Here is a 13,300-nt window from a genome sequence, read left to right on the forward strand (position 1 = left end):
GCTCCGGGGCAGCCTCCTCTCCCGCCCCTGCAACCCGGAAGACCTCCTTTCCCTCCCTGCTCCCTGGGGACCTCCTCTCTGCTGCTCACTGCTCCCCTGACCCGACCCTAGAGCTCCCCTACCTTCTTGACCCCCAGACTTGTCCTTCAGCTTCCAAACCCCTTGCATGACCTCAGCCCTGGGTTTTTAGGGTTTTGTGGTCCCCAGTTTGTAATCCCATCCTTTCACCCCAGATTTCTCCCTTAGGTTCCATAGTCCCCTTTTCTGGTCCAGAGAGCAGCTGAGGACATCAGTTCCCCCCCACCTTGGGCCTCCCCTTCTGTCCCCAGAGACCTCTGAAGCTCCACAGGCCAACTCTGCACATCTGTTATGCAGAAGCGCGTGTGAAGGGGTGGAGACTGGCTCCTGAGGGTGCAGAGTGGGTGGGGGCAGCCTCGGAGCCTGGTGCAGTCCGTGTCTGGCCCACTCCGTGGGGCCCAGACCCTCCTGACATCTGCCTGTGTCCCTTCTGGCTGCAGCTGCCTCACTGTCTCTCCTGTACTCATCTATCTCTGTGGCTTGGCACTCTTGCTAGGCTTCTGTCTCTGTGGTCTACCTCTAACCCTGTACTTCCCTCTCTGGTTCTGTGACTGCCGCCAGCTGTCTGTGTCCTTCTGTCTCCTCCACCTCCATGTCTGGCCCAGCCTCTGGTCTTAAGTTTCTTTGAGAGCTGAGAGATTCCTGCTGGGGCCCAAGTCTTTCCCCTTGCAGCATCTGTCCCTTGGGAGACAGGCCTGTGTCACTCCACTCTCCTCTCTGGAATGTTCTCCCTGCCTGACCCCCGTTCCCAGTAATGCTCCCTCCCTACTCTCTTCTTGACTGGCCCGGTAGGGCTGGCAGATGTACAGAAGAGGCTCACATAGACCCCTCCCTAAGCTGGGAGTTCCTTCCTCCACTGCCCCTCACTCCCACCCCAGGGTTCACCCCAGCCTGGCCCTCCTTGACCTCTGGGTCTTTCTCCTTTTCTCAAGGTCACTCACTTGACAGTACAGGATTATAAAAACAACAGTGGACTGGGAATCCTTTGACTGCTTTTGTCAAACTCAGTTCTGTGACTAGTCACTTATGTCCCCTCCACACCTGTCCCCCTGAACTCTAACCACCCATCCATTAGGTCTGGCTCTGGCCCAAGCTCATCGGTTCTAGCCTTGGACCCCTCAGGCTGGCCTATGGCCCACAGGGGCTTGCACCCTGGACACAAGGAGCCTGAGGGTGCTCAAACCACTCAGGAACTGACAGCCATGTGGTCAACCGCAGTTGAGACCTTGCTCTCCCCCAACTCCCACAAAGCATGACCTTCCCCAGGCTTCCCTTTCTCACTTATGAGACAGTTGGGTGGGCTCACCACAGAGGATGCTCAAGCTCTGGTGCCTGCCTGCCCCACAGACAGCCCCTCAGCCCCAGTGAACGTCACCGTCAGGCACCTCAAGGCCAACTCTGCAGTGGTCAGCTGGGATGTCCTAGAAGATGAGGTTGTCATTGGATTTGCCATCTCTCAGCAGGTAACCCCTTAGGGTCCCTGGGAGGGAAGGACAAATTGAGACAGTGTCAGACTGGGTGAAGGATGGCTGTGTCACAAAAATGGGAAAGAGTAACACAGAGCAAGACGGATGGGCAGCAAACTGCACATATGGCTTGAAACTGGGGCCTCAGAAAGGCCTCAGTCAGTTGTGGAGGGAACAGGAGCTGTCAGCTGGGACAGCTCAGACAGACACCAGCGTTTAGGACCTGGCTCCAGTTCTCACTAGATATGTGCCTTGGGCAACTTCCCTAACCTCTCTGAACCTGTTTCCTTAGCTGTACAATGGAGATTATGATGACTGTGCAGGTGATTGTGTGAGATGATTGTGCAGGATGATTATGCAGGTGAAGAAGGGTTTGTTGCTCTTGGAAGGTGCCTGGGCTCTGACACGTATCTGGCACTCACCTTCACAGAAGAAGGACGTGAGGATGCTGCGCTTCATCCAGGAAGTGAACACCACCACCCGCTCATGCGCCCTCTGGGACCTGGAGGAGGACACGGAGTACATCGTTCATGTGCAGGCCATCTCCATTCAGGGACAGAGCCCAGCTAGTGAGCCGGTGCTCTTCAAGACCCCACGCGAGGCCGAGAAAATGGGCTCCAAAAACAAAGGCAGGCCCTGGGCATGTTGGAGGAGCAGGGTGGGAGCAGTTAAAGCCAGAGCAGTGTGGGGATGAGAATATTTCTTCCCCTGTCCTCCCCACAACTAAGTAAAGCACCTGAGAGCAAGGTTAGTGCCCTAGGACACTTGGTATGTAAATTCTCACCTTTAGATTGAATCCTGTAGCGGCCACCCCAGGTAACCATCCATATGTGCTGGCGTCTCTTTGTGATAGGTGTGTGGGCACCTACAGAGATAAGCGTTTATTGTTGTGGGCTTAGCCCTAGAATGACTGGGAGAGGAAAGGAGCCCTGGCTTAGTGTCTCTTTCTCCATAGATGAGGTGACCATGAAGGAGATGGGGAGGAACCAACAGCTGCGGACAGGTGAGGTGCTGATCATCGTTGTGGTCCTGTTCATGTGGGCAGGTGAGTCCGGCCTTTGAGTCCTTCTCTAACTACTTTGGGGGGACCTGGGGACCCTGACCAGGTTCTTCTCTCACAGTAACTAAGGGTAAGGGGCTTGAAGATATTTAAGAGAAGTAAAAAGTTTCTGAGTCAATACCGCTCTGAGGGTCCAGTCTGACCGCTTCTACAGCCCATACCTCACCAAAAACAGCAGATTACTAGTTGCCTAATAGAATTATAGAGGAACTCACCTTTCTCCTCCCTCAAAAGCAGTTCAGCCTCCTGGGGTGGACGCATCCACAGACCCTGTACCTTCTGCTCATGGCAGGGTTTATAGACTTTTAGGCTTCAGTCCTGGGTAGCTCTGGGGAAGTCACTGCCTGGCCTACCCGTCCTTCTAGGCCAGCTCTGAGCCTGCCACCCTGGAAACCCCCATCCACTCATTGGAATGGCCCTCCTGCCTCAGTGCTTTTGCAGCGCTAGAGTTGCTCCTTCTTATGTGAGTTAGTCAGGCTCAGGGCTGTCTTTTCCAACTAGTCTGTGAGCTCCCTAAGGATAATGTCCTAATGTCCTTCATCTTTGTACTCAGTTCAGCTGGCTATTCACTGATCAGCCACTCCATTATTCCAAGCAGTTGTGTGATAGTCATGAACTCATTCTAAAAGGAGACAGGCCAACACCTCTGTATAATTTGGTGTGATGAGCACTATAATAGTACCAAATATGGGAGCAGAAGAGCGGGAATTAATTGTAGAGCTAAGAAGTAAAACAGTGGAGGTAACATGGGAATGGAGACTTGAAGCCATCAATAGGGGCTCACCAGGTGTCCAAAAGAGGAAGGGTATTCTGGATGTGGTGTGTTCAAGAAACAAAGTAAGCTCAGTCTGGCCCAGTGCAGCTAGGACCTATAAAAGAAGGTGGAGGGTGGGGGAGTAAAGATTGGTGAGACTATGGACTGCAGCCTTTGGAATATGAATACTACACTAACGTCTGATTAACACAGTGGTTGAGAGGGCAGACTCGGTTAAAGCCTTTGGAAAAAAATGTTCCAGAGGCATATGAAAAACAGGCACTTTGAAAAACAGGAAAAACAAAGGGCTGTATAAAAGAGAAGGGTTGCTCCCAGCACATTGTTAGACTTGGCACAGACAGTATTGACACCATCATAACAATATAAACAGTGAATTAAACCAAAATTGTAGTGTAATTCTGTTAGACTAATGGAGGGAGAAGTAGGGGTGTTGTTGGGTTTTACCTGCCACGGTGGGAAGTCAGCAGATTTCTAAAATAGATCAAGAAATAACACTGTAAACATAGAGGGAAAACATCTACAAGAACTGCAGTGGCTGCCTTAATACTGACTCAAAAGATACGATGCGCCCCCCAAAAAATACCTAATAAACTAAAAAAAAAGTATGATGCCTGCATCCTACTAGCTTAATAAAACTAGACATTTACCAGGCCTTGCTGGCCCAGGAGCTCGGCTCCCTGCTATACTGCAGTGTAACCTTAAGTAAAGTTAGTTCAGCTCTCTCTGTACCAGTGTCCTCACTTGTAACCTGGGGAAAAGTGCACTGATTGAGTTGTGACAACTGAGCACAAGGCCTGGCATGTGCTCAACAAATGCTGTTATTGTTTCTATTTTCCCCTAAAGGAAAAGGGGAGCTGTCAAGAGGTTTAAAGGCAAGGTGGGGAGGAGACATGATCGGTGCATGCTGTAGGAAGTGCATGCTGGTGAGGGGACAGGTGGAACAGAAACCAGAGGCCGGAGGGAGGCTGCTGAAGTCGTGCAGGGGAGACCATCTGGAGAGAAGAGACCATTAGCAAGCGCCGGTAGGAATGAAGAAAGCCAGGCAAGAACTCAGGCGCTGGCCTCTGACTGCCCCTACTTGTCCTCCCAGGTGTCATTGCCCTCTTCTGCCGCCAGTATGACATTATTAAGGACAACGAGCCCAATAACAACAAGGAGAAAACTAAGAGTGCATCTGAAACCAGCACTCCTGAGCACCAGGGCGGGGGGCTCCTCCGCAGCAAGGTGAGGGCAAGACCTAGGCTGGCTGTCGGTCCCACGCCTTGTGCACTGTAGCCCTGGCCTGCAGAAGGGGTCAGCTCAGGGCCTGGCATGCTTGTATCTGGGCAGAGCCCAATTTGGCTGTTGCCTGTGTGACACCGGGGACACTGCAAGTGGAGTTTGGATTCTCTCCCTCTGCAGGGTGCCAAGGGCCAGTCCTGACTTAAAAACGAAAAAAGGCAGAATGGGCAGGGCAGAATTTTTGGTTGGTGTGGGGCAGCAAGAGTAGGGGGTGCTGGGGCTCATTTGTGCTCAGGCTGTGTTGTGTGCCTTGGGCAGGCGCTTCACCTCTGTACTTTCATTTCCTCTTCTGTGAAACAGATATGACATCCTTTCAGTGCTTGCTCTGAGCAGCTCAGAAGAAAGACAGTACAGAATGAGAGGATCTCATGATTCTGACGATGATTCTCCAACAAACATCTGGCCCTCTCTGCATCTTCTCTTTCCATCTTATACCCTCTGGCTTACTGTCCTCTCTCTTGGCTTCTCTCTTTCTGGCACCTTTTCCTGAAGCCTCTTATTAACCCCTACTTCCAGAAGCACCTCAATGCCAGTGGCTGAGGCTGTGCCCGCAGGCAGATGTGCAGGATATAAGCAAACCAGTGAGAGAAGTGACTGCCGGTGGTAGAGTGGGTGCCAGGGCTCTGAGCCCAGGACTGTTTTGGCCATTCAGCTGAGTGAGGCCGAAGGCTGAGTTGGAAAAGGCAGACAGACAAGACCTCCAGGCAGGGCTGCTTTTCTTTCCACAAGGGACAAGAGCCTGGCTTTTAGGCTGCAGCCCTCCTGGCTCCTTTCTTCCTTCTGTGCTGTTTCCCACTTTCCAAGAAGCCTATTCATTTAGCTTTGGCCACTTCTCTCGTTTCTTTCCTCCCAGTTTCCAAACAAGCTCTCAGTGAACATCATCGAAGCGTGACTGCCTGTCTGAAGGGAGGAGGATTTCATTTTTCTTCTCTGCTGGTCCCCAGGTCCTGGGCACAGGGAGAGGGTCAACTGCAGCAGGGGAGGAGGCACAGCTAGCTGGAGTTCTCCTTCTTCCGTCTGTCTTAGTCTGATGAAAGAGGCTGACTACAAACCCAAATACTGCAAAAAATAATAATAAGCCACAAAACTAAAAGGCCTAGCCCCATCCTTGGAAAAGGCAATGCTGCATGGAACAGCCTTCTGCCTCACCTCTCCTGGACTGGCTTCCTCTTTGAGAAAACGCACAATACTCTGGGAAATGACAAGCACTAAGATTGACTCATGCTGTGTCTTTTAGACCAGGGAGCATTGAAGGAGGATGCTGTGGAGCTGCCTGCTGTGCAGGGTCATGGCTGCCATCAAGCCTTTTCTGGATGTAGCCATCAAAGACTTGTTTGTGATATGATACTCATCTTTGTGAGTAAGATGTTGCCTGTTTTGTCTCTTTTGAAAAACGAAACTGGAGGGCTCCATTCCAGAGGGCAGAGGATTCTCCCAGGACCAGAGCTGGTTGCCTGTACCTTCCCTATCTTCTTTGACATTTACTTTGATGGTAAGATCATCAGTCTGGGGTTTTAAGACGACCTGGAAGGTACTGGCCCTGTTTTCTAAGGAAGCATCTCTTGGCGTTTGAGCAGTGCCAGCTGGAGCAACTGAAAAGACACATCTACATTTTATATCCTGGAGACTGCTGACCCACCCACTGTGGAGTGGAAGCCGCTGGAAGGCAGGCCTGAGCCATTCACCACAGACAGGCAGAGCAGCCTGGCTGTCACAACTAACTAGGGTCTTCATATCTTACCGTATCTTACCATCTCATCAGGATTTTGTGACAGTTACCCAGAGTCCTCTTGTCCTTCCCAAGAGCTTGAGTGGTATGAGGTATCAGGTCTCTCCACTGCCCCTTTCTGGTTAAAATCAAACAATCAATGGTGCTTGATGAGGGAAGGCAGACTCTTCCCTGGGATTGATGTGTTACAGCTGCCAAATGCCTGCATGGGAAGAGGTGGACTCTGTGTCTTCCACTGTTGGCCAGGAAGGGGAGGGTGGAAGATGTGCCTAGCACAAGCCCGATACACAATAGGCACTTGGTAAATATTTGTTGTGCTGAATATTAAGAGCACTGGTCCTCGAGACAGAGAGCTGAGGGCTGGAGATTTAGCTCAGTGGTGCCACTGCCCGCCTCACAAGCTCAAGGACCAGAGATTGATACCCGGTACCAAAAAAAAGAGAGAGAGCTGAAAGCCATCACCCAGTGACCACCCCTTCCTTCCAGTCTTTAAGAGCTCTCTGCTTCAGCCAAGAGTGGCAGCACAGGGGAGGAGAGACAGGGTACAAGGCGGATGTCAGCAATACAAAGGGCTTCCTCATGGGAGGGCATGAGGCTCCACTCCTTGTCTTGTGACTTCTATCCCTGCTGAATGGGGCTGTGAGGCCAAGGCTCCTTAAGGGAGAGGTCCTTACCTCTTACCCAGTTAGAGCAATAACCACTTTTTAAATGTAAAATAAAAAGACAAATGAAAAGGCACATCCTTGTCTTCTGGTAAATGCCCAAATGTTGCCCTCTTTTTCTGGCAATTGGCAGTAAGTCAGGATGTGTGGAGGAGGGAATCAGTTCTCTCTTCCATTTTGGCCTGCAGTTTCTTAGGGACATGCCTGCCAGCCAAGCTGGAGTTGGAAGGGAATTCTCAAACATATGGGGGTGCACGTGTAGAAGAAGAAAATAGCTGTTCTATCATCCTCTTTCTGAGGCTCTCCCAAACCCAGCTTGGGCTGTCTCACTGCATAGGTATGCAGGCTGGTGCTGTTTTGAAAAACAAAGGGTTTCCCCCTCTGGATGGGTTGCAAGCTTTCCCTGCCCAAAGAAGTGCAATCCCCCCCACCCCAGTAAGGAAGGAGTTAAAAGGATCTGCTAAGGCTGTTAAGTATTCAGAGCCACAGTTCTGGGCTGTTAAAGAGCATCACGACGATCTTAACAGCAAGCTAAAAGGCAGAGAGCAATGATGCCATTAGCCAGTGAGCAAACCAGTAAATGGGGCACCTCAAACATTCTTATCCTGGGCCAGGAAGGCCTTGGATAGAAAATGTCAGATGAACAAGGATTAGAATAGGCTATTCAGAAGTTCTGGAAGTGAAGGGAAAACAATAAGCTGAGGAGCACACAGAACTCTAAGCCAAACCTCGAGAGGGTACTTCCTAGGCCCAGGATGGAGAAGCCCTCAAGCCGGGATTAGGTAGAGGTAGTTCTCAGTGGGGCTTGGGGAATTGTGCTAATTGGGGGTTTCCTGTCTTCAATTTCATTTGACTGCATTTTAAGAGGAGCAAATCACAGTCCTAATTTAGATAAAACTCCATTCCTTTATTGTCTCCAAAAACAACTATTTGCAAATTCAAACCCTGCAGCTATGATTTATTTCGTGGTGCTTTCACCAGCTCACATGGATCTGCAGAGATTGCTCACAACTTGGGAAGGGCACAGGCAACCTGAGACCAGGCAAACAAGCCTGCAGGAGGAATGCTGGACTGAGAGGCAGGAGACTTTGCTGGTATCTCCTTAACACCTGTCACTTCCCTGAGGCTGGCCTTCCTTTCCTTTCTACCAAAAAAGGGTTAGAAGAGAGGATAACCAGAGTCACCCACTTCCTGGAGTATGGGTCAAGGGGTACCCTAGAAATAAGAGGGGTTTGAGGGGAGGAGGACAGACTGGTAGCTATTTCTGTGGGGCAGGATTCTTTTTCTCCTCCTAATCTTGTCTCCACAGCCCCAAACTTCTCAGTACAGGCCTCTTCTAGAATCCATTTTTAAAGATCTCTAATCTACCCTTTTACAGCAATATGTAATATCTCACCAATCCATTATATTTTAGACTTCTACGTTCTTTAAACCTATTTGACAATTTTTGGATCTTGGTTTTTAAGAAGTAGCCTCCAAGAACAAATTGCTTCTATAAATGGGACATTCTGCCTGCCTCAATTCCAGCTATACCAGCTTTTTAAAAAATCCATAAATGTGGCTTGGAACTAAATTGAAGACCTTTGTATACAAATGATCTTTTGATAAATTTCAGGGCTATCATTTAGACTTAGTTAATGTGATCCAAAAGATCACATTCTAAACCAGGGACAAGGTGACACACACCTATAACGCCCACTATTTGGAAGATTGCTGAGGCAGGAAGATTGCAAGTTCAAGGTTAGTCTGGGTAACTTAATGAGACAGTGATTCAAATAAAATAAAATGGACTGGGGTTGTAACTCAGTGCTCCCGGGGTTCGCTCCCTAATACCACCCTCCATCCCCAATCACATTCCGTCTCCTCCTCAGTGGGTACTGGGAAGGACCAGATTGTCTGTCTATGGCATGTTCCAGTTATAAGGGAAGAATAGAGGGTAGGAATGATAAGGCAATAGTTTGTTCATTAAGGCATTCCAGTAACCAGCTGACACTTCCTGTGACAAGTGGGAATTTTTTCCTGACAGGTGTTCTGGCAGACAAACCAAGCATACCCTAGACTCAGCTTAGGGATAATTGTTTTCTCTAAGAAAAGCAGTACAACACAAAGAGAAACAGGAAACTCTGCTTTCTAGTTTTAGGTGGTTTTCTTTTCCTATAAAAGCTCAAAATGGCCTTGTGAGAGAATGAGCCTCATTCCTTTTAAAGAAGGCCCATTTTTCCCCTTTCATCTCATTTTCCCCTTTCATCTCATTTTCCCATAACATAAAAGGAACCGAGGGTAGGGGACACTATCATTTCAGAGAATTCAGCCTGGTCTCTGAAAATCTTTGATGCCTACAGTAGTAACACATTGATAAAAAGGAAATAATTACCAAAGAGATGATCATCAACACCTGGCAGGAACAAAATGGGTATGTGTAAGAGTATCTCAGACTGGGACAAGAGTACTCAGCACATTTACAATGAGCCTTATGCCTGGAATTGAAAAATAATTTTTGTCTAGGATATATATACTTAACAATACTTTCAGAACAGCAGGCCAGTAAGCTTGGTCAAATATGTTGCTACCAGGCTGGGGATTTAGCTCAGTGGTTCTGGCGCCTGCCTTGCAAGTGCAAGGACCCAAGTTCGATCGCCAGTACCAAAACAAAACAAACAAAAACAAGTATGTTGCTACCTATTTCCTCAGCATGAATTGAGATTTTTAAAGGCACTGGCTTAATATAGGTGACAAGCTATTATTGCCTATCCTTTTATCTTTGCTCCTGGGGGCAAGTCTAAGAATTTAGGTTCATAAAAGGAATCTAAGGAACACTCTCCCACATCTACCCACACTTAGCCAACTTCCACCCTAGGTTCTTGAAGCGGCAGTTTCTGAAACAGCCATCAATTTTGTATAGTACTATCAATTCTGGGTTCTTGCATCCTCAAAGGGAGAATGCCCAGAAATAGTACAGCCTCTTAATCAGTGCTAGCTCTGGGAAGCAGACACAGTGGCCAGCCACAAAGACTCGCGAAGGAATGCAAGGCAATGACTGCCTGAGAAGGGCTGAGCCATCTTCCCCCTCTGCAAAAATAGGAGCACAGTGATATTTCAGGCGCTGCCTATGTTAGGCTCCTGACATGCACCATATGTAGCTGCAAATCCCAATCAATTTCAGAATTTTTTAACTGCTGGAACGCCTTCCTCAACACTGTAATTTACCCTCAAAAGAATAGGGAGCAAGCACCCTCGCCTTCCCAGAACCATATTCTACTAAATGCCACCCCCCTCCCATATCCCACCAACCTACCTACGCAAAAGAGGAAGGCAAATAACCCTCCTCCGAACCCTGAAACAGACGGCTACAGCACATATGCCACTGACAAGAACTTTTATTTCTTTTTAATGACATTAAACACAACTGCTACAAGGGAAAAAACATGATAAAGAGGAGGCACCAAACTTCAATTTTATAATTGATCCTGACAACAATGCAAGTAAATCAGGGTCTGTATTAGATGTAAAAAATATAGGTTCTTTCAGGTGCCTTTATCACAGATAAACTATTTACACAGCACATTTTACTCTGTTTTGTCAAGACCCCTATGGTAAGAATGTCATTATGAATGAAGAAAGCTTGGTAGGAAGTTAAATGCACAAAACCCTTACTCAAATTTAAAAAGTTAGAATTCCACCTGAAATACTAGACATAGAGGCCCACACCAAATGTGAGATACGCAGCTTTGAAAAGAGGTTAAAACTCCAGATTCTACCCACTACCATTTTAAGGCAAACATGCCAGATAATGAGTTTTCTTTGGCTTTGTTTTTTCTTCTTGAAGAATACCATGTTAACCACTACAAAACAGTTCTCTCCTCCCCCAGTCCAACAGATTTAATTAAGCTGCTAAAGCTTTAGAAAAACAGAATTATTTGAGCTAACAGGAAATGTGATTGTCACACTGTCTAGTTAACCTGTCACTCATCTGATTTGGCAAAGGCAACCCTCACATCACACATTCCATTTAAACCTTCCTGTACCAGGAAGGCAGCAACATAAGTCATAGATTTTCACTGAAGCAAAATGTCCCTTCACCCCTTGGGTAATCTGTGAGGAATTAAGACAGCTGTAATGCTAGCTACTCCAGCTACATTTAATTTTAACTATACTTTGGTCCCAATGGTGGGTGTCTGGCATGTCTCACTCCAGCAGGCTAATTTAGGGCAGCCTGGAGAAGTGACCATGAAGTAAATGCCAGTTATGCCAACTGAAAGAACAGATTTTGACTACTGCCTTCAAATGGAATTTTTCCATTACATTCTAGTTCCAGAATCTAAACAAAATGTCCAAGGAAAAGAGAATCCTTGGATAAAACATTAAACACTTAGAGGCATCTATCCAAATTTATTGAAGGCTTGAATGACCAAACTTGTCACAAGTCAGTTTCTAAAGCAGGGAATAATGCTTAAGACAGTTACTTACATACAAAGATGGGGCTGATGAAATGACAAAACCAGGTAGAGGCTATAGCAACTTTGAACAACCTTCACACAGAGTAAAATAGCAGCAGCATGATGAATGCCAGACTGCGAAACTTCCAAGACACGATGTCTAAAACTGTAAAGAGAGACTACAAACTCTTAAGACATCCATTAAGACAGATTGGGGCTGGGGATTTAGCTCAGTAGTTCCACCGCCTACCTTGCAAGCACAAGGACCCAAGTTCGGTCCCCAGTACCAAAAAAAAAAAAAAAAAAAAAAAAAACAAATGCACAAAGCCTAACAGCTTTGCTTAGAATATCAAACCTCCAGATCAGGTAATGCTTCTGTGGACAGACTTAATCACAATACTATCAGACCCACTCAGCAGTTATGTGAAACTATACATCAGGAGCCAGACCAAATGAGATGGTAAAATCAAGAGCCCAAAGACATCTGTTAACCAATAATGGAGAGAAAGAGTGCCTCTCCAAGGTCTCTCCTAGAGGTTAGAAGCTCCTTGACTAACACTCTTACTTAAAAGTTAAGCTTCAGGGCCAGGGATTTAGCTCAGTGGTTCCGGCACCTGCCTTGAAAGCACAAGGGCCCGAGTTCAATCCCTGGTACCATAAAAAAAAAAAAAGTTTAGCTTCATCAGATGAAACTGAAGACCAATATCTCAATGGCACAAGCCAGGCGTGGTGGCACACACCTGTAATCCCAGCACTTGGGAGGCTGAGGCAAGAGGATCGCTGTGAGTTTGAGACCAGCCTAGGCTATACAGTTGAGTTCCAGGTCAGTCTCAACTACACAGTAAGACCCTGTCACACACACACACAAAAAAATCAATGGCACTGGCCTATCAAGAATCTGGGTAGGCAGCACTTCAATAAAAGAGCAAAGAGGCCATTCTAAAGAGCCACATCCATGTCGAACAACATATAGGAATACTGCCTGTAGAGCTCCAGGGAACAGAGTGGGGGGCAGGCGCACACACACACACACACAAAAGGAAAATTCCCAAAGAAGGGCAGAAACAACTGTCACAAGACCACAATGTATTCAACAGGGGTTGGTCAGCAATATTCTGTCAGAATTAGATGTGTAAGATCTGTAAACACTATGTGCAAAATAAGTTTAACAGCAAATTAAGAAAAGCCAAAGATGGTAATAAAAATAGGGCTGGAGACGTTGCTCAGTGGTATAATGCTTGCCCAGCATGCAAGAAGCCCTGCATTCAATCCCCAATACCTCGGGAGAGAGTAGGAAAAAAAAATATATCACAGTAGTTTACAAGTACAGAAAGTAGAGGGTTCACACTTTTTTTTTTTTTGGTACTGGGGATCGAACTCGGGTTCTTCCACTTGCAAGGCAGGTGGTGGAACCACTGAGCTAAATTCCTGGCCTGGGTTTACATTTTTAATTTATCCTTTCAACAGGATTTTTCTCCTACTCCATCTTACTTTAAACACCTGGACTACCAATTTTAAAATACTGACAAATAGAGATTCAAATTTAAAAGAGGGTTTGGTAAAAGTGACTTATATCTACTCACAAGTCATCACAATAATTAACACTGGCTCATAGCCTGGAAAAGAATCTCTTCTTTACAAAAGATCATAAGATTTCTTTCTTTCTTTTTTAAAGATAATTTCTTTTGGGCACCAGAAGTACACTTCACTTCTGCACAGATGTGGGTGTTTTGCCTGAGCCTGTGTTTTGGCTTCATGCTGGCTTTCAGGGGATAGCCACCTTTAATTAAAAAAAAAAAAAAAAAAAAAAAAG

General features: G+C 47.0%; 1 protein-coding gene across 4 annotated transcripts; it reads left to right on the forward strand.

Annotated features, from left to right (window-relative positions):
- Positions 1-17: 17 nt before the first annotated feature.
- Fndc5 (fibronectin type III domain containing 5) lies at positions 18-5,714 on the forward strand. 4 transcript variants are annotated; one of them, XM_019207158.1, is made up of 5 exons: positions 18-1,541; positions 1,975-2,113; positions 2,500-2,589; positions 4,470-4,603; positions 5,605-5,714. In XM_019207158.1, the coding sequence occupies exons 1-5, from the start codon at positions 1,362-1,364 to the stop codon at positions 5,689-5,691; spliced, it is 630 nt and encodes a 209-aa protein (XP_019062703.1). In that variant the 5' UTR covers positions 18-1,361; the 3' UTR covers positions 5,692-5,714. The 4 variants fall into 4 exon arrangements, with proteins under 4 accessions (XP_019062703.1, XP_010620143.1, XP_010620141.1 ...); XM_010621841.3 differs by having other exon boundaries at positions 1,975-2,173; positions 4,961-5,687; XM_010621839.2 differs by having other exon boundaries at positions 19-1,541; positions 1,975-2,173.
- The last annotated feature ends 7,586 nt before the right edge of the window (positions 5,715-13,300 follow it).

This window comes from Fukomys damarensis, unplaced genomic scaffold (genome assembly GCF_012274545.1).
Source record: "Fukomys damarensis isolate Sample0158 unplaced genomic scaffold, DMR_v1.0_HiC HiC_scaffold_23, whole genome shotgun sequence".
Taxonomy (NCBI): Eukaryota; Metazoa; Chordata; class Mammalia; order Rodentia; family Bathyergidae; genus Fukomys; species Fukomys damarensis.

Excerpts from the sequence above, each read along its gene's own strand:
- Fndc5 (XM_010621839.2), top strand. The coding sequence starts at position 1,362 with ATGAGACAGTTGGGTGGGCTCACCACAGAGGATGCTCAAGCTCTGGTG. Across the intron at positions 1,542-1,974 it reads GATTTGCCATCTCTCAGCAG|AAGAAGGACGTGAGGATGCT; the intron begins GTAACCCCTTAG and ends TCACCTTCACAG. Across the intron at positions 4,604-5,604 it reads GGGGGCTCCTCCGCAGCAAG|GTCCTGGGCACAGGGAGAGG; the intron begins GTGAGGGCAAGA and ends GCTGGTCCCCAG.